The 25,314-nt window shown below is 37.2% G+C and overlaps 2 protein-coding genes across 5 annotated transcripts; one reads left to right on the top strand and one right to left on the bottom strand.

Moving 5' to 3' along the window:
• Positions 1–16,091, bottom strand: syn2a (synapsin IIa). 3 transcript variants are annotated; one of them, XM_086276709.1, is made up of 12 exons: positions 12,362–12,984; positions 7,129–7,186; positions 6,927–7,018; positions 6,430–6,586; positions 6,144–6,233; positions 5,999–6,061; positions 5,735–5,877; positions 5,571–5,645; positions 5,020–5,122; positions 4,712–4,858; positions 4,462–4,528; positions 1–1,496 (listed from the first exon to the last, which is right to left on the bottom strand). In XM_086276709.1, the coding sequence occupies exons 1-12, from the start codon at positions 12,700–12,702 to the stop codon at positions 1,480–1,482; spliced, it is 1,353 nt and encodes a 450-aa protein (XP_086132835.1). In that variant the 5' UTR covers positions 12,703–12,984; the 3' UTR covers positions 1–1,479. The 3 variants fall into 3 exon arrangements, with proteins under 3 accessions (XP_086132835.1, XP_086132833.1, XP_086132834.1); XM_086276707.1 differs by lacking the exon at positions 1–1,496 and adding an exon at positions 15,960–16,091 and having other exon boundaries at positions 2,828–4,528; positions 12,362–12,704; XM_086276708.1 differs by lacking the exon at positions 1–1,496 and adding an exon at positions 15,517–15,533 and having other exon boundaries at positions 2,828–4,528; positions 12,362–12,704.
• LOC147306023 (transcription cofactor vestigial-like protein 4) lies at positions 15,974–25,090 on the top strand. 2 transcript variants are annotated; one of them, XM_086276710.1, is made up of 6 exons: positions 15,974–16,132; positions 16,665–16,784; positions 17,870–18,032; positions 18,813–19,038; positions 20,297–20,411; positions 21,333–25,090. In XM_086276710.1, the coding sequence occupies exons 2-6, from the start codon at positions 16,718–16,720 to the stop codon at positions 21,521–21,523; spliced, it is 762 nt and encodes a 253-aa protein (XP_086132836.1). In that variant the 5' UTR covers positions 15,974–16,132; positions 16,665–16,717; the 3' UTR covers positions 21,524–25,090. The 2 variants fall into 2 exon arrangements, with proteins under 2 accessions (XP_086132836.1, XP_086132838.1); XM_086276712.1 differs by lacking the exon at positions 15,974–16,132 and adding an exon at positions 16,139–16,305.
• The last annotated feature ends 224 nt before the right edge of the window (positions 25,091–25,314 follow it).

The raw sequence follows: 25,314 nt of genomic DNA on the forward strand, positions 1-25,314 counted from the left end.
AAATTTATCCCCTTTATTCACATTTTTGGGAAAAAACAAAAAACATCTATATAACATGTTAGAATTGGGTGCAATTAATGACTTTCAGAGATGCTGCTGTTTATTGCAGGTCACTTTTACATGTTCCTTCATTAGTGGTGATCCACTGTGATCTTCACCAGATGGTCAGTGCAGCGTGCCCCTACAGGCCACAAAGTGTTCATGTTGAGCAGCAGCTTGGCAGACAGCTGGCAGGAGTCTGGACAGAAGCTGGAGCTTCAAGAACCCACATTCATTCCTCTTGAGTTCTTCAGAAGCTTCAACCGGCCAGGTCGGTCTGCTTGTAGTGAGGAGAAAGGACCATCTGTAAGTCTGACAAATGCTGCCTGTGGAACATATTTTATCTGTGGGAGACAGCTAATATTTGTTCAAACAGATAAAATTAATCTGCTGTGTGAATATTGATATCTTCTAAAGTAAACAACAGACTTGATTGTCATCTAACTCCAGTAGAATTCATAGCAAAGCTATGCATCTATTATAATGCAGGATGGCTTCTGCAGCCATGTCAATTATTCATGGATCATCTGTCGGCAGAAAAAATTATCAGTGCTGACTGCTGTTCTGTGCAGCCACTCATATCAGGAAGAGAATGAACACACCACAGCACAAATTAAGTGAAAAGAATGAAATATTATGTTCATGAAGACTTGATATAAACCTATTTAAGTATAGTTAAATGTTTAAATGTGTTCAATCAGACAGCAGATGCTCTGTTATTTCAATCTTTCAATAAGAAAACAGGACTAGAATGAGAATACAATCTAGTCCTTACTACTCATTACTTAATGCATAAGAAAGCTTAATAAGATACAAATACTGGAATACTAATACAACTGAGCTGTAAATACAAGCGATGCATTTTTGTCCAAATTTTCTCACATACACCTCAAAGGTATGAACAGAGTTACAAATAAAAATTCTCCTGCAACCACTTTTTATGCAGAGTATTTTGTAATTATTGTAATAGTCATTTTATATCACCAGAAGACACAACAATGCAAGGTGCAAAAAGTACATATATGTCTATAACTGTAATATTGATGATAACAGGTGATGCTAGAGTATATAGGTAAAATATAACACTAGCTTTACAATCAGATAATCGAAAGTAAAATGTCCTCATAGTTACACTTGAAATACATTCACTGTGGGGAAAAAAACCTTTTGAGATTTCAGCAATTTTGTGATGATGCAAAAACTGAAAATGTACATTTTCATGTTTTCCATTCTTTATTTATATCGTTTTTTGTATATCTTGTTATGGCAGGCCTCAGAACACCAGGCACCTTTTCTGTTTATTTTGCAACATGTTGAATGATACAGGTTGAAAATTACTTCTTTTTTTTTTCAGAAAATAAACTTCCTCTAGTTGCAGATGGGCTTTGTCTTCACTGAAAATGCAGAAAAAGCCTTTTTCTTTCATTCCAGAGGCACTCCTTAGAGATTGGGATTTACTGAAAAACAGGAAAATCATAACCTTTTAGGTGCAGAGTCAATCAGCATGTGTGTGGTTGTGTGTGAATTCATGCAAGAGTATATTTGCTCTCTGAATAACTGAAAACCAGAGCCCTGATGTGAGCATTGATGACAGAATCTATGTATTCCTATTTCATCTTTGGAGGTCATTGTGGTTTTCCTCACTGTCATGCTCTTTTTTTTTTTAGTGGTTTTGGTGCTTTATAGCTCTGTGTAGATAGGTAGAAGTGTTTTTATGGAGAAACTGAAGTGTTGGCTTCAATCCTGGAACTTGAGTGCACTGAAAATATAAAAGTTTTTGAATCTTAAGTGTCTACCTTAGACTTTCTTGGTGCAGTGTCTGAAAAAATCTGCTATGCTTTGTTTTTTTTGTTTTTTTAAACACTTTACATTTGAGGATGAGCTTTAGAGCAGGTGTTTGTGAAAATAATAATTATGATTGTAAAGTGTATCACAGCTATGGAGACAAAATGATAAATGAAAGCTTCATATGTGTTCATATGTAGAGTAGCCAGTTCTCCATGATTACTGTTTTATTTATTAACTTGTCTGATACAAATAAAATATCCCACATTCTCAACATATAAGACAAACAGCACAATATGAAGGCACAAAGCAGAGGAGATGTGTTATCACCATCTCTTTCACAATACAGATATAATTTCATGCATTGGAAGCATCGCAGTATGTGCACTTAGCAGCTGAACTTCTGCCTACTAGACTGTGTAATTTAGATGAGCCTGTCATATTACCCAGTGTTGCCATAATGAATAAAATTAATAAAATCGTAACACATACGAGGACACAGACCAAGCATGTATTGCAAAGGAAGCTTTATTGCCAGTGACAGAGGTTGAATTTCCAGAGAGGATTTTTTCCCCTCTACAATATATTGTCCTCTGATCTTGATACGAACAGCTCAACACTGGCCTCAGAAGTACCACGGTCTTTAACGCATACAGTTCACTAGGTCTGACGACACAAGTTCCACCTCAACACAGTGACCAAATAATCACAATCACCGACCAAGGCGTCACTATGCAGCTATTACTGATGGGGTACCTCTGCATGTTCTTCCTTTGAAAATCATTGTCATGGCATACTTCCTATTAAACAGAACAACACATCCAATAAGCCGCAGGCATGGCTTTTACAAGGACACGCTCACAGTTACAATGGCACTTTATACAACTTAGAAAAAGACTGCACACAGAACTTGCTGAACATGTTTTATACTGTTGTAACAAACAAATTGTTGGAAAATGGTGCGGATTTATTTTTTACAGTTGATTTGGTTGCTTTTTAGCTGTTACACCATTTATTGTATTGGATATGCGAAATGGCTTCCACACAAAAGCCACTGGACAACGATCGATTGTGTAAAAAAAACAAAACAAAACCCAACAACCCACTTGTCTAAACACAATTTAATGCATGGATGGCTATAGCTTTGTCGTATCAATTTGATGATTGGTTGGATTAAAAAAAAATACATTATTGTTCTAAAAGAGTCAAAATGAATAAATAAATTATTGCAACTTCCAACATCTCACAGGAATCTTTGAATGGCAGTAATGGGGACACAGTACTACTACCGGAATCCAGACTAAATCTCAGAGCACTTGCACTGTTGTCATGGCAACACCTACAATGATAGCTGATCTCCAGAGTGAGAGTAAGGAATGGAGGGGGCAAATCATACATTACACAGCTTTTCATTATCAGAAACAATGTCTGCCTCCACACAACAGCTTGAATGCAGCGTCAGTTCACTGCTGTGTGACTTACAACAAGCAATTTGAAAACATAACTGTTGTCTTGGAGCGCTCAGCTCTGATTAAATTGCACACTCCGTGTGACAGCCGCAGAATTAACGGTCTCATCACTGGTACTTACGTTGTGGGTTACTGGAGTGCAAAGACTGATTAAAAGTAACCGATATGTTCTTTGGTTCAAAATATATAGAAGTTGTCTGTAGACACCTGCACACCTTCTGCATAATAAAATCATCAATACATCTTAGACTAATTCTATTATCGATTAAATATCTATTAAAACTCTGTATAATCTCTTTTCTAGTGAAACTAGTAATGAAAAAGAGAAAAAAAAGATTTTGGAAAGGCAATATACTGTATGTCTCTACTGTATCTCTACACTTTATCCTGTACAACTTATAATATGCATTTCTTATGACACATTCACAATGCATGAATCACAGGGAACACAGCTTAGATAAATACAGCGGTGTAACAGCGATGTTACGTGAACATCCCACTTGATCAGACATTTATAACTGACTTGCACCTGCCTTTCTATCAATCATGCAAAACAAATAAAAAAAAACTCTATTTATTAGTATTAGTACGAAAATAATCACTACTACAGCCATACACACCCACTGTTTACATATTGAGATATACACAAGTTTCAAACTGTACAATCTTCCACAGTTTGAACAATATCTAAAGGTACACACCAAAACAAAAAGAAAAGGGGTGGGAAGGGCAAATGAAAGATCCATAGCTGGGTTAAACGAGTAGCACAGAGCAGCACCGAACTCAGTGTAGGCACAATCTGCATTTTACATCATCAACAACAGCCCCAAAGAAAAACCACAGCTACTGAAACACAGGTGTCCTATAAAAGCACACTTAAATCAACAGGTCAACAAGTAGACAGTACGTTTTGACACTGCATAGAGTTTAAAACACAGTCCAGGCCAGCACTCATCTGTACTGAGCTCACGCCACCAAAAAATTTGACTCTAGCTATGAGCATCCACACACGCACACACGCATACACACGTCTGTGCATGTGTTCAGCAGGTACATCGCTGTTATCTAGACTCTCAGATATCCCCATTCTACTGGGTTACTCAGTTGGCCTGGACTGGTTTCGGACCCACTGCAACGCCATTACAGTCAAGAATGTACTGCAGACAACCTTGAGGCGGGCGCCCAGCACCGTTCTTGGTGGGTTCACCAGTAATCTCTCCCTTCTGGCCGGTCCCCTAAAAACAGAATTTTTTTTTTAGGAATTTACTCATTCAACAGTTAATTGGTGAAAAATTATAACAGCTAAATATTTTTTTAATCTTATAGTACACACCACTGACAATATTCAAAAACATAAACAAAAACAAAACTAGCACAATGCTACTGCTTCTAACTGCTGTGCCTGTGTGTTGCTGTACCTGGGATGGTTGTATGGTGGTGGGTCTCTTGGGAGCATTAGCTTCTTTCTCCACTAACTCGTTCATTTTTGCTAGCACCATGTCTGCAATGAGCTGTCGATCCTCAGCCTGGTGTTCACCTACCAGCGGCATGGAAGAACCAACCACCTATGACAAGTGGAAGATAGTTACAGTAGAGAGACAGCAGAGGGCAGTGTCTTGTAAAAAGCTTGGCCTAATATAAAATGTGACATTCATGTCAAACAGTATATTCAGTATGTTTCAAATGCACAAGTTCACTTTTAAACATGACAGTCCTAGATTCCTACCTCAGTGATGTAGTCTCTGCCATCTTTCCCATGGATAGCTTTAACTGCACAAATATCCAGACCCCCGAAAATCTCTGAGCAGGTGTCAACCCACATCTTGTACCTAACAAAAAAAATATGTAACTTGAAACCAACTAAATACATTTAGGCATACAGACATTGCCAAGATGACCGGTTGAAATTTAAGTTGAGCAACTCTAGGCAAAAATGCTTTGTTGATGCCAAATATAGGAAGAGAATTGAAAACATGGATCCATCCTGTCTTGGATTAATGATTAAGGCTGGTGGCAGTGCAATGATCAGGGAGTTTTGGTGTAGCTTCAGTTTCCTGTTCTTAGCTGACATGAGTGACACCTGGTGCTTGAAGGTTTGATGTGGTGTACATTCAGAGATCCTTTTCTTCATACCTTTATTTATTTAATTAAAGGCCTTTAGTACCAAGTGAATACCATTTAAACACCACAGCCTACATGAGCATTGTTGCTGACCATCTATCCCTTTATAACCACAATGCTTACATAAACATCAAACACTGACTGTAGCATTCTCACCTATCAGTCATGGCCACTTGTTCAAGCATAGCTGAGCCCGTGTTGGTCTTCCAGTTACCAGATATGGAAGTTCTCCTGATATGGGTAAATTGCACAAATTAAAGCAATGTCAGCCTATCTTCTGTTTTATTTGTAATGCCAAGCAACAAAAGTGTTCTACATACATGTAAGCTTTGTAGTCGGTGCCAATCTTCTGGATTCTGATATCGTACTTGGAGTCAATGAGAGGCTCTGTGGTGGTGTAGGTCTGGGTAAGAGCCACAACACTAGCTATGTCCTGGAACTTACTGTGGTTGTCCACCTTCACCTGTGCACAAAATGATTAGACAGAAAATAGTAAAATATTGAAAAAAGATAGTTGTTTTAATGAAGAGTATATCCACAGTCTGCATACTTTCATATTATTGCAACAGGAACAACCTGTATACCTTTCCAATACCAGAGTGGGCGTGTCCAATTTTCACAACAACAGGAAACGATGGCATGCTTACCTAAAGTAACAAGTTATAATTTGAGTTACTTCTTACATTTCAATTTGTGCAGTAAAAATGGGGGAGATGACATGGTTCTCACCATCTCCTTGTAGTTTGGGTAAAAAGTCTGTTCGATCAGAGGGAACTTCTCAGGACCTAACTTTCTGCAGGTGTTGATAAGCTGGGCAAACTGCACATGCATAAAGATAAACACACATAAAGAAATAACCGACAAACATACAAAAGTTGGAAATTGTTTCACAGAATTTTTTAAACAATATGAAATGCAATCCAGAACCAGGGCATTCAGAAAAGATCAGTGTTTTCATCCATCTGCCTGCTACTATTGTTCTAAGTAAACCACTGCCTGACTGCTGATTGCATACCGCCCACGGCTTGTCACACAGGTTGTAGATGGACTCGAGGGTATTGATGCTTGGCACACCACCATACTGCAGGCCAATGATCAGGTTGCGAAAATCTTCATTCTGGGTCATACTGAAGGCATGTTGACGAATGAGGACAAAGTCTGGCTTGAATGACCTAAAAAGTAGAATTACAGCATAGATGTGGCGAGAACTCACCATAAAAATGACAGGCTGTTTAAAGTGTTGATAACAATGTAGATAAATCAGGTAGGGACTGTTAGTGTATATATATTGATTTAAAAAAAGAAAGCGAAAGTGACTCATTTTGTTAGATTAACTGGTGAAGATGAACTATGGGATGTGAAGTAGATAAGAAGTGTGCAAAGTAAAGGGCTGCATGACTGTATGGTTAGATGTGACTTGCAGTCTAAAGTACTTTGAGTAAAACTAGAAAAGTGCTACATAAACAGCACTTTACATTGAATCTTCTCTGTGTGTGTTTGCATGTGTCTTACCTGACAACCTTGGTACCATTTCTCAGAACCTGCATGTTAACATCGCAGGTTCCATTTGCATGAGCTATGACATTGATCTCGTTGAATTCAGCCTAGGGAGTTGATCGTTAGAAAAGAGAACAGTGCATTTAAACTTATGAACTCGCATACTCTGCACTCAAAGCGTACTTGCAATGGATTTAATTTGGCTGATGAATTGTACCTGTTCCACTTTGATGTCATAATCCCCAAGTATTTTCTTTCCGCGGAATAATTTGGCCCTGGGTAAAAAGAAAGCATTAACTTTTAATGTAATCACAAATACAACAACAGGATTACAGAGATTTCCAAAATAGATTCAACTGACTGCACCTCTGAGTATAATGATCATATTAGTTTTTACTTTGCAACAAATATAACACAAAATATGGATCATAAATCACTGCTCAATATGTGCAAATGTGTGAAGTGCATGAAGTATTACAATCCAGACATGTCACTTTGTGGTTTTCTAACTGCAGATTTCCAACACCTTTCCCCCTCAATCTGGCAGTAACAGTAGTGCCTACGGGGGATAACACGGATGATGCAATGAGGCAACATTCACTGAATTCAAAGATTCCCAAAAATGGTTGCACCTTTCAGACTTGTAATTCAGCTCTTAAAAATAAATGTGACACCCCACATTTTTCGTCACCTGGATCACTGTTGAAGAGGAAGTCTTATCACGGGGTTTTGCGATTAAGGTGGATCAGTGACCAAAAACTACACATGGATGAAAACTGCCAAAGCCTCACAGCGATTTTGCGCCTATTATTTCTGTGTCTCTTACTGATATACAGGGGATGGCCCAGACAAGATAAGCTGTGGCCACAGATACTACTGGGACAAATCAATACTAGGGAGAGCACAAATAAAGATCCTTCCCTCAAGCTGCCATTGTTAAGCTCGAATTTTGGTTTGAATTTCCACAGGTTCAAGTTCATACTAAATCTAACCACCAGCTACTACAGTGCAAGTGTGCTACATAAATTATTATAGCTATATTCAAAGAAAATTTGTAGACAATGTGACATTATGACGCATGATGTAAGTATATTTTGCAAACATGTTTTTCACTTCCTACTTGGGCTTCCTTTTCATTTGCATCACCCTCCTGTCACACAGGGAGGAAAAGCTGAATAATTCATTCAAAATGTAATTAGAGCATTGGGATCTACTTGGCTGCTGAAGAAAACAAGCATTAAAATATGAATCACCGCTCTAATATTTAGGAAAATGAAGAGCCTGCTTTGCACTGCAATGAATGCTCTCTGCCAACCTACACAAAAAAGATATTATTTCCAAAACATGATCCCTGAAATCAAGTACATCATGCACGATAAGTTTTATTTTGTACAAATAAGCTTTTTTTAAATTAATATTTATAATAATAATATTTTTTAGCATAAGGAATGACTGTATAGAAGAGGTGTGGTTATGTGATTGATTCATGGTTATTCACTGTGCAAAGAACGTCTCAGCTCAGCACACTGAAAAGGCCACCGAAGCCACACATTTAAAGAAGTGATCTTTCAATGCACTGCATTAATATGCATTAGAATGTGGCTGTCAGCTCGCAGCAAACAGATTCTCTGGTGTCAAGTTTAGCTTTCGTCCAAAAACCAATAACTTTATTTTTATATAAAACTATATTTATTTCTTCCTTTGGATTTGACTGCTGGCTTCACACCTGCTTGGTTTGAAACGAGGAAGCATGACAGTAGATGTTTACATGGATCATTGATTTGTAAGAATCAACAGGGGTTCTTTTGACTTGAATTAAACATGAGGTTAAAAAACAAATAAGAAATTAATGTTTTGTTTTCAGTGATAACGCTTTTAAAACTACTTCAATCTGAAATATAAATAGGAAAAATTAATTATAATTCTTTTTATTTTAACCCTTTAAAGGCCAATATGTTTACATAGCTCCACAAAAAACTACAATAATTCATTTAATTCAACGAGAGTTTGATTATTATTTGTATTGCACCACACATAAACCCTTATCCAACATCAATAGTGACACACACTTATCACTTTAGTAGCTCCAAAATGACTGTTCCTGCACTAATGCTCATACCTATAACTATGGCTGCAGCACAGCTGCTCATTTAAGGAACCAAGACAAGAATTCTAACATTCTAACATTAAAAAAATTAATATCCTCTGTCGAACATGAGCTATATTCATTCAGCACAGCCAAAATAGCATAAAAATATAAAATGGAATGGCACACAATGTCCTCAGGATCATCTAAGGTTTAAGGGGATGCTGGTTTTGGCTAAATGCTGTAAAACATTTGCCAAATTAAAGATTGCTATGAAAGACATTTTTTCAGATGAGTCACTGAGGGCTTGGTAAGCCAGAATCCTTGCTGAATGTTAATGTCTTATTACTTTGCTTGCGTAACATTCACTTTCACATATTGGCAATGTCTGAACTAGATTAAGCTCACAGCATCTTCTTCTGATATCAGATGAAGCAGTAGACTAATTATTTTTTGGGTAATTTTTAACATTGAGCAATTCAATTAAAGAAATGCTGTTTCTGAAACTGAGCTACATTATATAGTGTGTGCAAGGAACCAAGGCATCTCAGCCATTAGTCTGATAAGTAAGACAGTGAGCCATCTGCTCCTCCTGTCCTGTAAAAGCAAATTATAGCACAGCCATCCTGGAACAAAATAAACAACTCTTCATGACTGACAGCCTCATCTAACAAGTCAAACACTGGCTGAATAACAAAAAGCATCAGTCTGCGCTCTGACCCTGGTAAACACCCAGATTTCACGACACACTGTAAGTATTCTGCTTAGCTTGTTGTATAATGAAGAGAATAGAATGTCTATACTAATATCTTCTGTTTTCTCTATATTCTAGATTTCGTGTCATTCTACGCTTACTGTGATTTCATCTTTGCCCAGCTCTGGGTACATAAAAGACATGAGATATCTAATAATAAAACATATAAGTTACAGGCAATTAGATATGTTACAGAAACATTCAGAAGTGAAAAATAATTAAATGTTTTAGAAAGTAAACAGAATTTAATGGTTGAGCCTTCTCACAGATGCAATTAGCCCGGAGACCTCTCTTGATTTCAATTGTGTCCTGGGCCAGCAGGTTCTCATTAATCTTCCTTACATTTGCAGCAGTGTGCAGACAAAAGTCTGGACATCCTGCCACACAGTGAGCATGTAAGCAATACAAAGCAAAAACGTACACTGTGCCAACATGGCAAAGGAAAACAAAACATGTATTAATATAAAAACATCTATTCTGAAACTTTTTTTCACCGAATCGTTCTCGGTTAGGGTTTCTATGCTCTAACAGAATGAGTACAAAGGCTAAACAAAACAAAGCAATCCCAGCCTACACTATGTAAACTGGTTTATACTGAAATAGTGACCATAAATCACTAGGCAAAAGGTCCCATAAAACCTGTCCAAAAGAAACAAAACCTAGTCAAACATGTAATATCTCCCTCGTGGTGATATTGAGCAGGCCTAAAAAATAGATGCAGGCTCAAGAAAGAGGAAGCCCTTTGAAAGCTGATGTCCAAAGTGGCTATGCACTAGATGCACATTGCAACAACAGTAAACTGCACATGTTATGAACACATCAAGCTTCAAAATGGATTTATCTGCAATATAGGTACAGTCAGGGCAGATAATTACCTAAGGTTTTTACACAGGAGTTTCTACATATCAGCTCCTGTTGTATACTGACAGTAAAAATAATGCCACATCCTATCAGCTCAACCGACTCAACCTACATTATTTATAAGAAGGGTCTTTGATGAAGGGCAAAACTTTAGTTGAATTTACTATATCTTGTTTCTGTGCCAGATATGCAGAGCAATATTTGATCTTCCTTTCCTCTCATAAGAAATATAGAACAAGTGAATATAAAAGCTGGCATCCATCCTGCTAACGAGGGTCTCATCTTATTAACAACAACGATCAGGGTTTCTAATCCATTAATGGCCAGTCCTGCACAAATAAACACACACACAGTGGCATTTAGCTAAGGTTGATACATGATATAGAACAACGGTAACATATTAACCTTCTGAGACATGATGTGTTGACAAATTTTACCATGCTGTCTACCTATTACTATATTCCTTCAACTATTGGTGTTTTCATCCATCCAGCTAACTGCTTAACTGCTTATCCACTTTAGATACACTGGGGGGCTGAAGCCTATCCCAGCTGATTTGGGGGAATAATAGACTACACCTTGGAATAAGGTGTAGTCTATGAAAATGAATAAACATGTATTTTCAGCAATGTAAATAAACAAATTTCACATTGCTGAAAATACATGTAACTGCAAGATATCTTATGTGTATATGTTTAAAAGTGAAGCAAGCTGATTCTTTTCATTCTTTTTAACTGTATACCACTGTATACTCTGTGGTATACAGTTAAAAAGGCATCAAAGGCATTAAAGAGTTAAGTTACAGTTCTATGCTTTCTATGTCTAGGTGGTAACTGAAAATGACTGGATATGCTGCAGTGAAAAACATGCCACCAGCGTAAATAAATGTTTGTCATGTGGTGAGAGAGTTAATCAAATATATTCTATTGTTTGACAACACGCAAAGTAATTTCCATATAAATCCATGCATACACTCATTTAGAACATTTTAAGTCCTTCAAGCAGTCGACTGACAAAGATGCTTGCTTTAAGCTACCTCTGACTAAGATCCCCTAGGACACGGCTGCCAGTACAACTGCTTAATGCCTTAAGGTTATTGAGGTTAAGGGTTGAGAAACATAACTATGTTATACATTTTAAGGTTGGACTCACAACTAAGAGAACCCTATGCACCATAGGTTTAATTTCTTGTCATGCCATGTGATCTTCCATCAGTGAGCAGGGGGAAACCCCATTGATTGAGGGGAAGCACTGCAGTATTAGAAATAACATGCAGTTCTCAATGCTGCACAACCTGTGGAATACCATTCCTTTTTTAAAAAATGGTGAAAAATCACATTCCAGTGCAGTATTTCACCATTTTTAATTAATTAATCAGCTTTTTGTACAGACAGATGCAAAACTAAATAAAACGATTAAACAAAGCATTTGCATTTCTTACAAAAAAGAGCAAACAAAGGACATTTAAAGTCCTCCATCTTGGGATAATGGCATTACTGCTGAGAATCAGTGGATTGTTTTTGATTAAGTTTTGGCTGCCTGAGTGTATTATTCTGAACACTGGCATGGTGTAACATCAAACCACAGCAGCACTCCCCATTCATCTCTGCAGGGTGCTTGATAGAGATGTTGTTTCAGCAGTTCTTTAACCATTACCTAACAGCTATATGGCTGAAACATAGAAACAATGCCTACAGCAGCATCTGAATGACACAACACGAATGATATAAGAGCAGCATTTTCTCTTACCACTCCTGTTGTGGTTCATCAATGACCAGGAGAATTTTAAACTTCTTAGGTGTCGTGACTTGGGTCTGCTCCACTAGCCCTGCAGAGGCAGCTGTCTGCTTAACAACGTTGGTAATGGAACTGAAGAAACCCGCTCCTGTCGACTGAACTGGCTGGGGTTTCCTCTCTGGAGCAGGGGAAGTGGCTGGAGGTGTTGGCCCAGATGTCGGAGACTTGGCAGGGGTGTTGGAGGCAGGTGGAGGAGGCTGAGCAGGATCGGGCCTCTGAAGGTCTGTCATGTAGCCATTGGGCAGGTTGGAGATGAACGTGCTGTCTGAGAGACGCCGACGCAAATAATTCATGGCTGCAGAGGAGCAAGAAGAAGAGTCAACAAGCACTGGGTGTGGAAAAGTATTCTGCCGAGAAGCCCCTGTTCTCAGTGGTACAGCTGATAATGGCTGAGCTCTCAGTGCAAACTCCCAACAAATGTATTCCCTCTCAGCTCAGTGGAGCATCCTCGAAGCTCCCCCTCACTGGCAGTGACGCTACACTTTCCCATAGCCAATCACTTTACCCCGTGCTTTCCTCAAGCATTGCAAATGATGCTCTGGCTGTGCCTCTCCTTCCTGCTATCGCCCTCCACTCTCTCCTCTCTCTCCCCCCGGCATGCCTGCCTTTTCTACCCCTCCCCCATTTTCTACTGCCTTAGAGACGTCATCCTTTTTTGAACCAGAGCATGAAAAATAGAGGGGTTTCCAGTGAAAAAAGGTGTACTGTGTACTACATCACCCTCCCCTTACTCCTACTCCCCTTGTTACTCAGGTTCACCCTGCCCTCTGTCTGGGTGCTGTTTTCCCTGCTTATAGAATGCAGCCATGAAATCTAAAATGGCTGTTAGGACTGGTGAATGAGAAGAAGCGTCATCAGCCGTCCCTTGAGAAACAAATTCATGCACTAAAACTCTCTGTCTTAATTGTTTAATGAATCTCTCTCTATGTAATAATTTTCCTTATTATAATTTACTACAATAGTTGTTTAATTTAAAAACATTACAAACTCACTTGGCTAACATGTCTCCATTACGGGTGGCACAATTCATTGTGTTCATTATATTTTATATAAACGTTTGATGCTTATGAGAGCATAAAAACACTGCATGCAATATTCTTAGCACTAATTATCACAAGGTTCACTAAAAACACAGTAATTTCTGTAAAGCACTTATTAATTATATAAGACAAAACAAAAGACTGGATTTTTTAAACAATTCAATAAATCAATAACTTGTGATGTGCAGTGGTAAAAGGTTGTTAAAGTGTAAAAAGATAAATTCAAACATAGGCACACATAAAAAAATTGCAAGTCAGGACATTGAATCTTTATATCGCAGTTTGAGTATATTTTCTAATGAAGGGCTAATATTACTATATGACTTCATTCATCATGGCATGACTTGTTAACTAGAAATCTTACAGCCCCACTTCAGTCCTGCATTTTAACGGTTAATAACATGGTAAAATATTAATACAATACTTTTTTAGATATTATGAGATACTTGCACATACCGTGTATATTTTATATGTTGTTTATGACATTTCAAATTGCTAAATTTTTACATGGAATTAGTTTTATGCTTTATAAATATTTTTACAGAATTTGAAGATTTCCTCTAATACTAAAAATCTGAAATTGGAGAAAATTCCTCTGTTGCTTGGCAACGTGACACAATAATAATAATAATAATAATAATAATTTATATAATTAATTCTATGGAATATAAATTTACCTTATGAATTGAATTTCAGGTCTACAACTATTTATTCATTCATTTTACATTTCACTGATTAAGGGAAATTCTGGGAAATATGATATTAGTATTTTCTGACCCTGATCTCTGTCATTTGTGCAAAATGCCTGTAAACCTGTTGACAGTCAGCTACTATATATCTTTTACTGACTCTGTAGGACTAGTTGTTAGCAGCAATTTGGATTATGTTTAGCGAGCCAAAGCAAATAAATGGTGCTTAAAAGAGGAAGGAGAGAAGACAGCGGGATAAGTATACCTCTAGGACTTTAGATTTGAGCAGGGTCCAGGCCTGCCCTCTACTAACTGTGCCCCGTCAGCTGAATCCTACTGACACACTTCAACTACAAGTTATACTAATTCATAAAATTTAAAGTTAAAGCTCATTTCACTAACAAGCTAGTGTGGGCTCACTTTATTTCCTGAGTTTAAATAATTTAGTGCTTCTGCAGCAACTGTAGTAACTAGCGAGACTAAGGAGTACACTGAATAGATGGGCTTATGCAGGTCAGACTTTGGGGAGCACCCCTCATGTTTCTGCAACTAAAAAGATGTCATTTATCAACTTGTGCAGCTTTAATACATGACCTTACTGAAAACTGTTAAACAAATGGAACTGTATTGAAGATATTGTGTGCTCACAGCCAACAAGCATGGACACGGAGATATTGTGTGTGGTGAATTCATTGATCCACTTCTGTACTGAGAGAAAATGTCTCTTGTGTTTGTATCCTGCTTTGGCATGTTTACAACTGTTACTAGCTGCTATTTCTTTATGAATGTACTATGCATGAATACTTGTAGCTGTGCATCTTGCATATATGGGGTGGGGGGGGGTGGAATACCAAGATCACTTGAGCCCAATTCTCCCCTCTCAAAGCTTTTGCTAGTCCAGTTTATCAGTTGATATGGTGTAAAGATTTGTGATTAACAGACTGTTTTGTTGCATGCTGGCAGACATTACAGTTATCTTTATGTCACTTTAACAAGGGTGAATTTTGTTTTTGGGGTTGTGGCAGCGTAGTTGAGGAAGATAATATGAGTTTATACATGAGCTTAGATAAATGTGACCATTCTCTCGATCGCTGACTGGGGTTGTTGTCCATGGTTTTAATCAAAAGCTAGAATGATGCTATTGGTAAAGCTGATTGTTGCTATATGCTAGTAATTTTGCACCTACAGTGTGTGTGTGTGTGTGTGTGTGTGTGTGTGTGTGTGTAGAATCGGTAGAGAATCTATTGGCTGAAATAAATAATAAGAATAATCTGAAAATAATATTGCTAAAAGATGGTGTACCTTGCAATGACTATTAAACATGTGTGCTATTGTGACACCATGTGGTAGTATCAGTGTATTGAGCAACAAAACCAACCTCAGCTTTGCTTAAGTCTGAAACCCAGCCATTCTAGTCAGATGTCTGTGGATGAGACGCTCCAGCAGGGCCAGGGCATTGTGCCCTCAGTCTGTCCTCAATGTGCTGTGCTGCAGTCAGACTGCAGGAAACTAAACTCACTGCAGTGAAAATCACTGGAAACTCCTCATAATGATTCGTGTAAAATCAACAGCAGTTCAGAGAAAGCAGCTCTTTGTATGTTTACTTTCTTCACATATCAAAAACATTATCTATATGGTCAGTAGTGTCATTAAAAAAAAAAAAAAATCAAGTAGCCTATTGTGTTTCACGTTAAACCCATTTCATTTGGGCATCTTCATAGGCTGCGTAGCTTGATAAACTTGAAAAACAATGTTACTTTTAGGATGATAGGATAATTTGTTAATGGTTAATATCAAAGTGTTCATACCGTATAAAAGTACCTTTTAAATATGCTTCAAAAAGCCCCGGTTCGCCTCGTATCTCTCCGCTAGGGCCGCTCAGCTCTTTTGTTGTCTGAGGACTGCTGCTGTGTGAAAGTGCGTGAAGAAGGCAGAGTACGTAGGCAGACTCCGCTAACTATGGTGTTGCCGTAAAGCTAATTTTTGTCGAAGAAGTAAGTATCATGGAAGAATAGGAATACCCATTTTTTGGAATTCAGTTTGTTGGATGTAGACTATTGAACCTAACCTGGAACTAAGTAGATACTAACTTGTAGTTTTTAGGTTTTTGCTAGTTAAAACGAAAACCATTGACCTAGCGCATTGAAAAGTTAGCGACTTGGCTAACGTAAGTTTGTGTCGTGAGTAAAGTAGACAAAGTTCGCTGTCTTGTATTTTGGCTTCAGCAACTAAGCAGACCGCTGGTCACAATACATGTATAACATTGTATTTTAATAACAACCTCTTCAATATAAGCGTTTATAAACTTCGTAGTTTAATTTAAAGCTCGCACTGATGAACGGCTAGTAGCAACTAGCTCAGCGTATGCTACGTGTTTAGCTAGCCGCACTAAAGCCTGTAGTCTTCAGTGTCATGAAGTGCCTGTCGTGGAACAAAATAAAGACTAATGTCTTTTGGGATTACCATTAACTGGCGTGTAAACGTATGCCATTTTTAAAAACATGACAACATTTCTATCTCCTTTAGGATAGCTTGCTAACGTTAATGTTAGCAAGTAGCCTGTTCGTGTAAATGCTAGAATGGACATGATAAACTCTCAGTTCCTGGACAAGATGAACAATAACATTGGGAGACTGCACTACGAAGGTAAGTTTGTCTTTTTTCTTTCTTTTGGTCCTATAGTTCCTGAGTTCATTTATAAAACGCAACACGTTGTGGTTTCCCTAAATTCAGCGCCAGATACCCCTGTGTTGTGATTTGCGTTACCCTTTTGACTATCCTGACTCTAGCGTCGAGACTGACGACATGTTTAACAACTTGTTGGTGCGGAGAACAACGACTGTTTTGTTTAATAACATCGCAACTTTAAAATACGATTTTTATAGCCTGTATTTAACAAGTTGGCATTGAATAATAATAACATTCATTTGAAATTTGTAGACATTCCCAAGCTATAACAGCATACACTACAATGCTGCTTCATATGATGTAGCAGTGATTAAGCTTCAGGTTGTGTAACACTCATTTGTGCCACTGCTTAGTCAAACATCTAAAGAAATCAGGAAATTTTGCTCAAAAATGTGCTCTATCATGTTTCTACACACAGTTTCCTTTGGGCTTAGATGAGTGGGTGATTTTTAACTGCTTGTGTATTGCTCTATTGGCTTTTTTGATCAAAGTTTACTTCCCAAACAAATTGCACTTCCATACATGAAACAAAGTCAGAGTCGTTTTATAATAGGAATTCAAAAAAATAAATGTAAATTATAATTTAGTTGCCATTTACTTAATTTATGATCTCCGGTCCCCCAATAAATCTGGTATTATTTTTTTTAATTCACCAAAACCCAAAGTACTTCTCCATTATAACTATATGTATCAAGTGTTCTCCTTTGTGCAATAGCCCCAGATTATGTAATATTGTCAACTTTATTATACGTTATTTACATTGTTTTAACATTATGCAAGATGTACTTAGTCAAACTGGTTTCTACTTTGCTTTTTGTAGCTCATGGTTTATTAAAATCTGGCCAAATTGTATTACTTGGTATATTTATGAAACTCTTGATCACCTACCAGTGCAGTCTCAAAAAGTCAGTTTAAAATGAATTGATGGAATACACAGAGTCCTTATAGTTTACTGTGTTTATTGTGTATTTTATTCTGGAAACTTCCTTTTAGTCTAAATTAATTTAATTAAGTTATTTCTACTACTGAACTCTTTCCCACAGATGAGTCCAAGATGCCCTCCCTTTCTGCCACTATGTCCAATATAAGTGGGCCTCCTCCTCACTGCCCAAGCAAACGAAAATATGGCGAAGAACAAATGGAAGACCGATTCCACTGTGATGAAGACCACATGACCAAAATGAGCAGATTGTTTGCCACCCAGCTGTAAGTGCCTTTAAAAAATTATTATGATTTTGTGTGGGTCTTGAAATTATTGCTGTATTGGCTTTTTATATTTGTTGGATTGAATAAATTGTATGCAGTGCAATATATGAGTTATAAATGTAATACATCATGTGACAAGAGTCATGCATTACAAACAGGGTCCCCGTGATACTTTTCTGATTGTCATACAAAAATATAAAATTATTAAGAAGCCCTAACAACCTTGTATTCATCTCCTTTTTTCGTTTGGTTTCATTTAAGTCTCGAAGCCAGCATATGGTATTATTTATTTATTTATTTAATAAATACAGCACTCAGTGTTTCAGTGTGTTCTGGCTGTGAAATGTATTTATTTTATCCAATATGGGTAAAAACATTCAGTCTGATGTTATTCACAATACAGGCTGAAAGGAAAAAAATAAATCTGACCATGACTTTAATGATCAGCCTCTTAAAGTTTGATGGTAAAGTGTGACACAGAGAACCCCAAAAAGTTGATTCTGTTGGTCTGGACATACTTCCTTACCTGGTTGATTGAGCATGCATCAAGACTTGACACAAAGTAGTTCACTGATATAAACAAATCTTAAAATGAAGCTGTATATAATCTTAAGAAAAGTCTACAATAATAATAATTATAAAGCTGCACATTACAAATGAAAACCCCTTCCTGTACTTCATCTGTGTCTGCTTAAAAAAAACATCCCCTCTGCACAACAATTAAAACAAAAGTTGTCCACGAAGCTGCTAGTACATTTTATTTTAACTGTCTTTATCAAGGGGGCGTCCCTCTGCTGGAGACAACCGTAGTGAGCACTGGAGCCTCAGCCACAGTCCTGTGGAGCACGTTATTTCCTCCTCTAATGGTCTCCATGGGAACCATCTGTATGCCTCCATTGCTGGCTATGCTGTAGACCAGCCGATACCTCTGACCAAAAGCAGCCATGACATTGGAGTTAGGGGAACAGAGAGGTCTGTCATAAGTGGAACTGTAGAGCGACAGCAGGTACGTCAACTTGTAGCACATAAAGAGAGCATTGTGATGGTTTTTTTGTTGTTGTTGTTGTTGTTTTTTAAAAAGGTTGCACACATTTAATTTTTTTCACCTTTCTTGTTGTTCAGTGAGATATGACCAGTGGATGGATAAAACATGTACTGAAATGCATTTACTGTGTGCAAAACAACAATTGTAAGGGTGTATTGTAAGGCTGGCAAAATCAGTTTTGAGAAACTGTTTAAATACTGACCTATTTAAACCTCTATGGTTTATTACAGTCAACAGTAAAGAAAAACACAACTACGAGCTAATGTGAGAACAAATAAAAATATGAATTTCACTAAGAGGATGAACAAAGAAAATGTTTCTTATCTGCCTGTAAAGACAACATATCAGTTTATTTTTAATATCTTTATATATTTTGGCTTATGTATTTAAGTCAGTGTAAGGAGATCAAAATAACAGATATGTATAAAGGTAAAGGTTGCTACATGTGATGGCCAGCAGAGATTTAATGCCACGATTAACACAGATGACAGAATAAAGACTGTGTTCACAGTGTGTTGGCCATGTTTCCTGTTGTCCTGTTACTAGAGTTGTCTTGCAGATTTGGGGTGCACATAAGTGGTCCGCAGCTGCGCATTCGCTGTCAAAATAAAAGACGTGCACCAGATAAGAAGTTGCAACGTGCGTTTGTGTACATATTAAAGGCACTGTTTTTGTCCGCTAGAGTGGGATTTTCACAGCATATTCTGCACCACATCTCTGTGCGTTCATCATTTGTTTGAAGCCAGCTCACCGCCTGCAACCACTTTTCGGAGAATCCACACTTCTTTTCGGACTCCTTCTGACATTTCTTTGGAGGTGGAGGAACACCAAAGTAATTGCTTAAAGGAGCTTGCTTCTTCGACATCTTTAAGAGTTCTAAACAAAGGTCTATCCTCCTCCAGAAAATCTTATGTACGCAAACGTGCGTTGCAACTTCTTATCTGGTGCGCGTCTTTTATTTTGACAGCGATTGCGCACCTGCGGACCACTTATATGTGTGTGTGTGTGTGTGTGTGTGTGTGTGTGTGTGTGTGTGTGTGTGTGTGTGTGTGTGTATAATATATATATATCTGCCTTTGCAAGATGGTTGGAAGTACTGTGTAAATACTTTATGGTTGATCACAGATGGATTAAAAAACAAACAAACATTTAACCAGTAATGTGGGTCAGTAATGAATCTTTTTTTTTTTTTTTTTTTCTTCCTCCTTTTCTTATACAGAATCGTCCCTCGGTTATTACCTGTGCCCCTGCGAGCAACCGCAACTGCAACCTCTCTCACTGCCACATGAATGGTTGCACTACTAGCCCACCTACTGATCCGAGAATGGCTAATGGTAAGTCTTTTAAGATACTTGCACTAACAAACTAATATATTTGTCTTTCCATGTACTGATTTGCTAAAGTATGACAAAAAAAAAAAGATCTAAAAGACCTGTGGAGTTTTAATTTCAACAGTGCTGGGTGGTTGCACAAAAATATATCCAAGTTACATATTTTTATTTTGCTAATTTAACCAATTTATCAACGTTAAAATCCAACTTTGTCAATAATTAAGAGCAATTGCTGCCACAAGTTGGTGTCTCTGTCCTTTGTGTATGTGTTCTCAGTCTCTTTCCAAACATAAAAGTAATATGTGGTTGTACATTGGCCAGTTTGAAAATTCTTGAGTTATCATGCAGCCCTAATCAGATGTAGTTTGAGTTTTTGACTCACTGTTATGCAAACTAGTTTATTGCAATGGTTGCACACAACAAAAGCTTATCCTAAAATGAATTACACCAGTATATTGCACTAGATTGTTTTAAGATTTCTGATTTAGTTTAAGTCTAAACTGAATCATAAAGGCAACCTCTGAAAATGACACATACCTAGGAAAAACTGTAGTGAATCAAACAAATTGTATCTGAATCTGTATTTGATCTATTGTAAATGTACCAAATAGTGTAACAAAATGAAATGGTTAAAAAAAAATAAATCTAAAAACTAACTTTCATGCACTCAAGCTATTATATGTTCTGCACTTTGCATCAAATTTGCAATCAAAGCTATTTTTCAAAATACCCAGCTGTGTTTTTCCTAGACTTTGATAAGAGAGCATCTCCAAAGCTGATTTTTTTTTAATTTTTTAAATTTTTTAATTTTTTATTGAACTGAGAAATCAAAAGGTATTTATTCAGTTTTCAGTTTAGATGCATGGAAATAACAATTTCTTTTTGGTCTTCTTCCTCCACGTGATGTTATTCCATCCAATTTAGTATGCGATCCTGTGATTGAGGAGCACTTTCGTCGAAGTCTTGGAGAGAACTACAAAGAAGCAGAGTCTGTGTCTAACTCAGTGTCCATAACGGGTTCAGTGGATGACCATTTTGCCAAGGCACTGGGAGATGCCTGGCTCCAAATCAAGGCCAGGGGTGGGGGCCATCAAACTCCAGACGCTGATCCGTGAATCAGAGGGGAGTAAACATTATAATCACTTAAGTATGTGCAAATGAGAGTAGAGATCGCTCGCTCTCATTTCTTGCCAAGAATCAACTTCCCTTAACCAAGAACAGAGTAAGACATATGGTGCTCACACCGGCTGTTCGCTTGTGGACCTCAAGGGTCAACCTTCTGTTAGCTCAGATTTGTAATCTGAAATCATTAAATCTCTCTTATAATAGAAGAGAATCTTAATATTGAATAGTTGGGTTGACAGTGTTAGTTGTGGAAACAATCACAGATTTTATTTTGAAATGAAAATGAGATTCACAGTGGTCAGTTGTTCAGAGTTCATGCTCTGTTTTACCTGCCTTTCACCTGCCTTGATAGCCAAAGAGTTTCCTGCCTTTCCAATCAACATATAAGCCATGGATTTACTCTTTATTTTCATCTAAATCACACTGCTTTTGAATTTATATTACTTGAAAAGGACAACCAGGTCTCATTTGCACTATTACATTTCTGACCGTTTAAGGTAGCAGGTTACCTGTTTCAGTTGGAACTGATGTGTTCACGAATACATTTGTGATTGTGATAATGCAATTAAGGCTCTGGTCCCCCGCTTTGTGAAGACACTAGCCTAATCAGTCTTCTTTATGATGGTGAACTGGACGTATCCACTGTTGAATAATTATAGTTTCCTGTCTATACACTCACTGTGGGCGATTACTTAATAAACTAATATCACAGTAGATATCTAACTAGACAGCATGTTTTAAATAGCTGGGTTCTATTACAATCCTTATTCTATACTATATATTTACTCAGAATTTATTTTTTATCTGTAACATTTTAGAAATACTCACTGCTGGTACAGTTGTACTCAATATATTTTTTTGTATCCGGTTTTCATTAGTATATGTAGATGTATATCCTAGCATCCATCTACAAGTCACAGCCTCTGGCAAGGTTGTATGAATACAGTTAAATAGGCTGCATTGCTTTTTTTTTTTATATTTTATTTTTTTGTTTGTTAATTCTGTGGAGCTGAACACTGCGGCTTTACACAAGACTGAATACAGCTAAATCTGACTTTCTGTAGCTTTTTATTACCAGTGACTTTATTTATTCTTCACATGTTGATAGTTTCATGTTGACTTTTGGCAAAATGCAGTGACAACAGATCTTTGACTTTAATGTGTTTCTTTTTGTTGTTCCCTTTTTTTTTTTTTTTTTAAATGGTTCATTCCATGTAAAGTTCATTAGTGCCTCCCACCCCTCACCTCCTCACAGTAAGCACATTTATTTTTTTCTACAGTAACTACAGTATGCTTAATAAAGCCATAGAAAGTTACAGGAAACTAAATGGTGCATTCAAATTTTTTGCACTTTTTAATTTGTGATATAGAGTAACTGAAACAAGCTTTAAAAAAATCTAGAGTAATTGGTTATTTCGTACATTTGATACTAGGCTGATCTTCTAGCTGTGATATTTTTTTCCCTTAATTTTGTAGTCGTCATTGTTTGGGTCACCTTAAAATGTAACTTATGGTTGAACCGTTCGATACAGTGCTTTCGGTTCAGTATGCATATGTATGAACAATACAAAATTTTTAATTTATTTTATCAACTTTTCTTCTGAGGATGCTGTCTGTGTTGAGAGCTCAGTGGATCTGCGTTCGACTACTCCGCTCAGGCTGCACTGTCGAGCGCAGATCCACTGAGCGCAGCGCAAGGTAGCAAGACCGATGCTAAGCTCCTTGCAACATGGCAAATTTAACCTCCCCCACCCTCATTCAGATCTGGCGTTTGGAACTATTTTGGTTTTCATGTGAAGTATGACCCTGAAGGTAAGCGCATCATGGACAAAAGTAAAACAGTATGTTGGATGTGCCGTGCAATGCTCAATTACATTGGTGGGAACTACTGCGTTAGCGCAGTTTGCTCGTTAATGTGTTGACGCCGTCTAGCCCCACGCACGGGGCGATCCGCGGTAGCTCGTTAACAGAGATTTGCCGTGTTGTGGTGTTAACGTCATTTCAGATTAACGCTGACAGCACTAGCGGGAACACAACGAATATGACTGCACATTTACTCCGACATCATCCTAGTGCAAAGACAAGTGGAAGCAGACAAAAACAACAAGCACGCATGCTACAAACTTTACCCGCGTCATTTAGACAGCCGTTAGCACATGATTCTCCTTATGGGGACCTGATATGTTTAATATGCTGCTGAGAGTATACCCCAGAAGAAGTGTATAGTATAGCTTTTATTTTGGAAAGAGCCATTTCTCTGTAATAAAGTCTCTTTTCCAAAGATGAGTGATTTCTCGATCAGATCAATTTATTATTTTATCCCTTTGTTGTTTCAGCAACATTAAATTTAAAAACTGTACTTTTGAGTTAAAATATATATTTATAATTTTAATAAATGACAAATTAAAAAAGCATGAACATTTTTTTTGTATGGAAAAAATATTGAACCAAGTATTGAACTGAACAGTGAATTTGCTCAAACTTTGAAGATAACTACTTTTATGGCTTCATCAAACACATTAATAAAAAAAATCAGCTAATTCGATCAGGTGGGGGCTTTTTTTTTTTTTTTTTTTTCCCCCAACAGTAAGAACAACAAAGGATTTCTCCATTGCTTTAGATTTTCATGCACATGCAATATGGGTGTCCTTTTATAAGTAGGCATCAACATTCCATCACTGCTGCCTGATGCCAAGCTGTCACTTCAGTTGTGTTTAGCTTTTACTGTTAAGTATTTTGTCTGTTTTGAATCAAGGTGATGTCATGGTGTGTGCTGCAAAAGTTTTGATTGAGGAAAAAATGAGAAAAGTTTTGTCTTTTTCTGCAGTGACGTTTCGGTTAAGTTAAATTTTTCCTCTTGTCAAATTCTCTTTTGTTAGCGTAAACTATTTGTCCACACTGACTGAGATGGGGGTATTGTAAAGTCTAATTTTGGTCATTTAACTGCCTGTGAAAATCTATACATTTGTTATTAATATTCTGCAATTTTTAAGTCATTGCATACACTATCCTGACTTTATACTTTAATTTACTCACAAGACTATCATTGCGCCGTGCGGAATGATTGATTTTTATTATTATTTTTTTCTTTCGGTAGTGTACTTCTCTGTAGCATGGATGCTCAATATCTTGTAATCATGGATTCTAACTTTCTACAGGTTGATTATTTTCCCACAGTTGTCAGATGATTATTATGTGCAGGAACACAACAGCCTCTTGATCCAAGACTTTCTTTGTGTCAAAAGTACTTCTGTAACACTATTAGTTTGTGTAGGATTTGTTCGTACCATAGTAGAAATTAGGGTTTGTCACAGGATCTGCTTGTTTGACACAAGTAGGGTTTTCAATAATATGTTTGGGTTTTAGTCAATTGTTATTTAATTTCTGTATTTACACTACCTGTATCTCAGACTGTTTAAGGTGTCATCCAAATACAAAAAACAGTTGTGCATTTTTGTCCTTATTTCTCTGGAAGAAAACGCCACTTTTTTTTTTTTGTTTGTTTGTTTGTTTTTTTACTTACATTTCTTCAAAATAAACATATAATGCCTGCCTTTGCATATGTCTTTTTGTCCTTTATAATCACTTGTAACTGAAATTAAGAGAGTAGTGGCAAATACAGTGAATGGTTACAGTTTGAGATTAATTTATTGTCTACACAAATCTGTAGTTAAAATAGTTTTTTTTTTTTGCCAGAAAACAATGGGTATGATGTTTGTATGAGCTGAAATAAATAAAACCTCACAATCTTCCCATACAGTGCTGCCTTGATTCAGAGTAG

This window comes from Aulonocara sp. 'chitande type north' Nkhata Bay, linkage group LG20, assembly GCF_057382095.1.
Source record: "Aulonocara sp. 'chitande type north' Nkhata Bay isolate Kocher_YH1m ecotype deep benthic linkage group LG20, A_spYH_male_GT1.1, whole genome shotgun sequence".
NCBI lineage: Eukaryota > Metazoa > Chordata > Actinopteri > Cichliformes > Cichlidae > Aulonocara > Aulonocara sp. 'chitande type north' Nkhata Bay.

Bases quoted from the DNA above. Each gene is read 5' to 3' on its own strand.
- LOC147306023 (XM_086276710.1), top strand. From the start codon at position 16,718: ATGGACATGATAAACTCTCAGTTCCTGGACAAGATGAACAATAACATT. The intron at 18,033-18,812 runs GTAAGTGCCTTT...GTCTTTATCAAG, and splicing joins AGATTGTTTGCCACCCAGCT to GGGGCGTCCCTCTGCTGGAG. The intron at 19,039-20,296 runs GTACGTCAACTT...TTTCTTATACAG, and splicing joins GAACTGTAGAGCGACAGCAG to AATCGTCCCTCGGTTATTAC.
- syn2a (XM_086276707.1), bottom strand. From the start codon at position 12,702: ATGAATTATTTGCGTCGGCGTCTCTCAGACAGCACGTTCATCTCCAAC. The intron at 7,187-12,361 runs GTAAGAGAAAAT...CTTTTTACCCAG, and splicing joins GATGAACCACAACAGGAGTG to GGCCAAATTATTCCGCGGAA. The intron at 5,646-5,734 runs GTATGTAGAACA...TACCCATATCAG, and splicing joins ACCGACTACAAAGCTTACAT to GAGAACTTCCATATCTGGTA.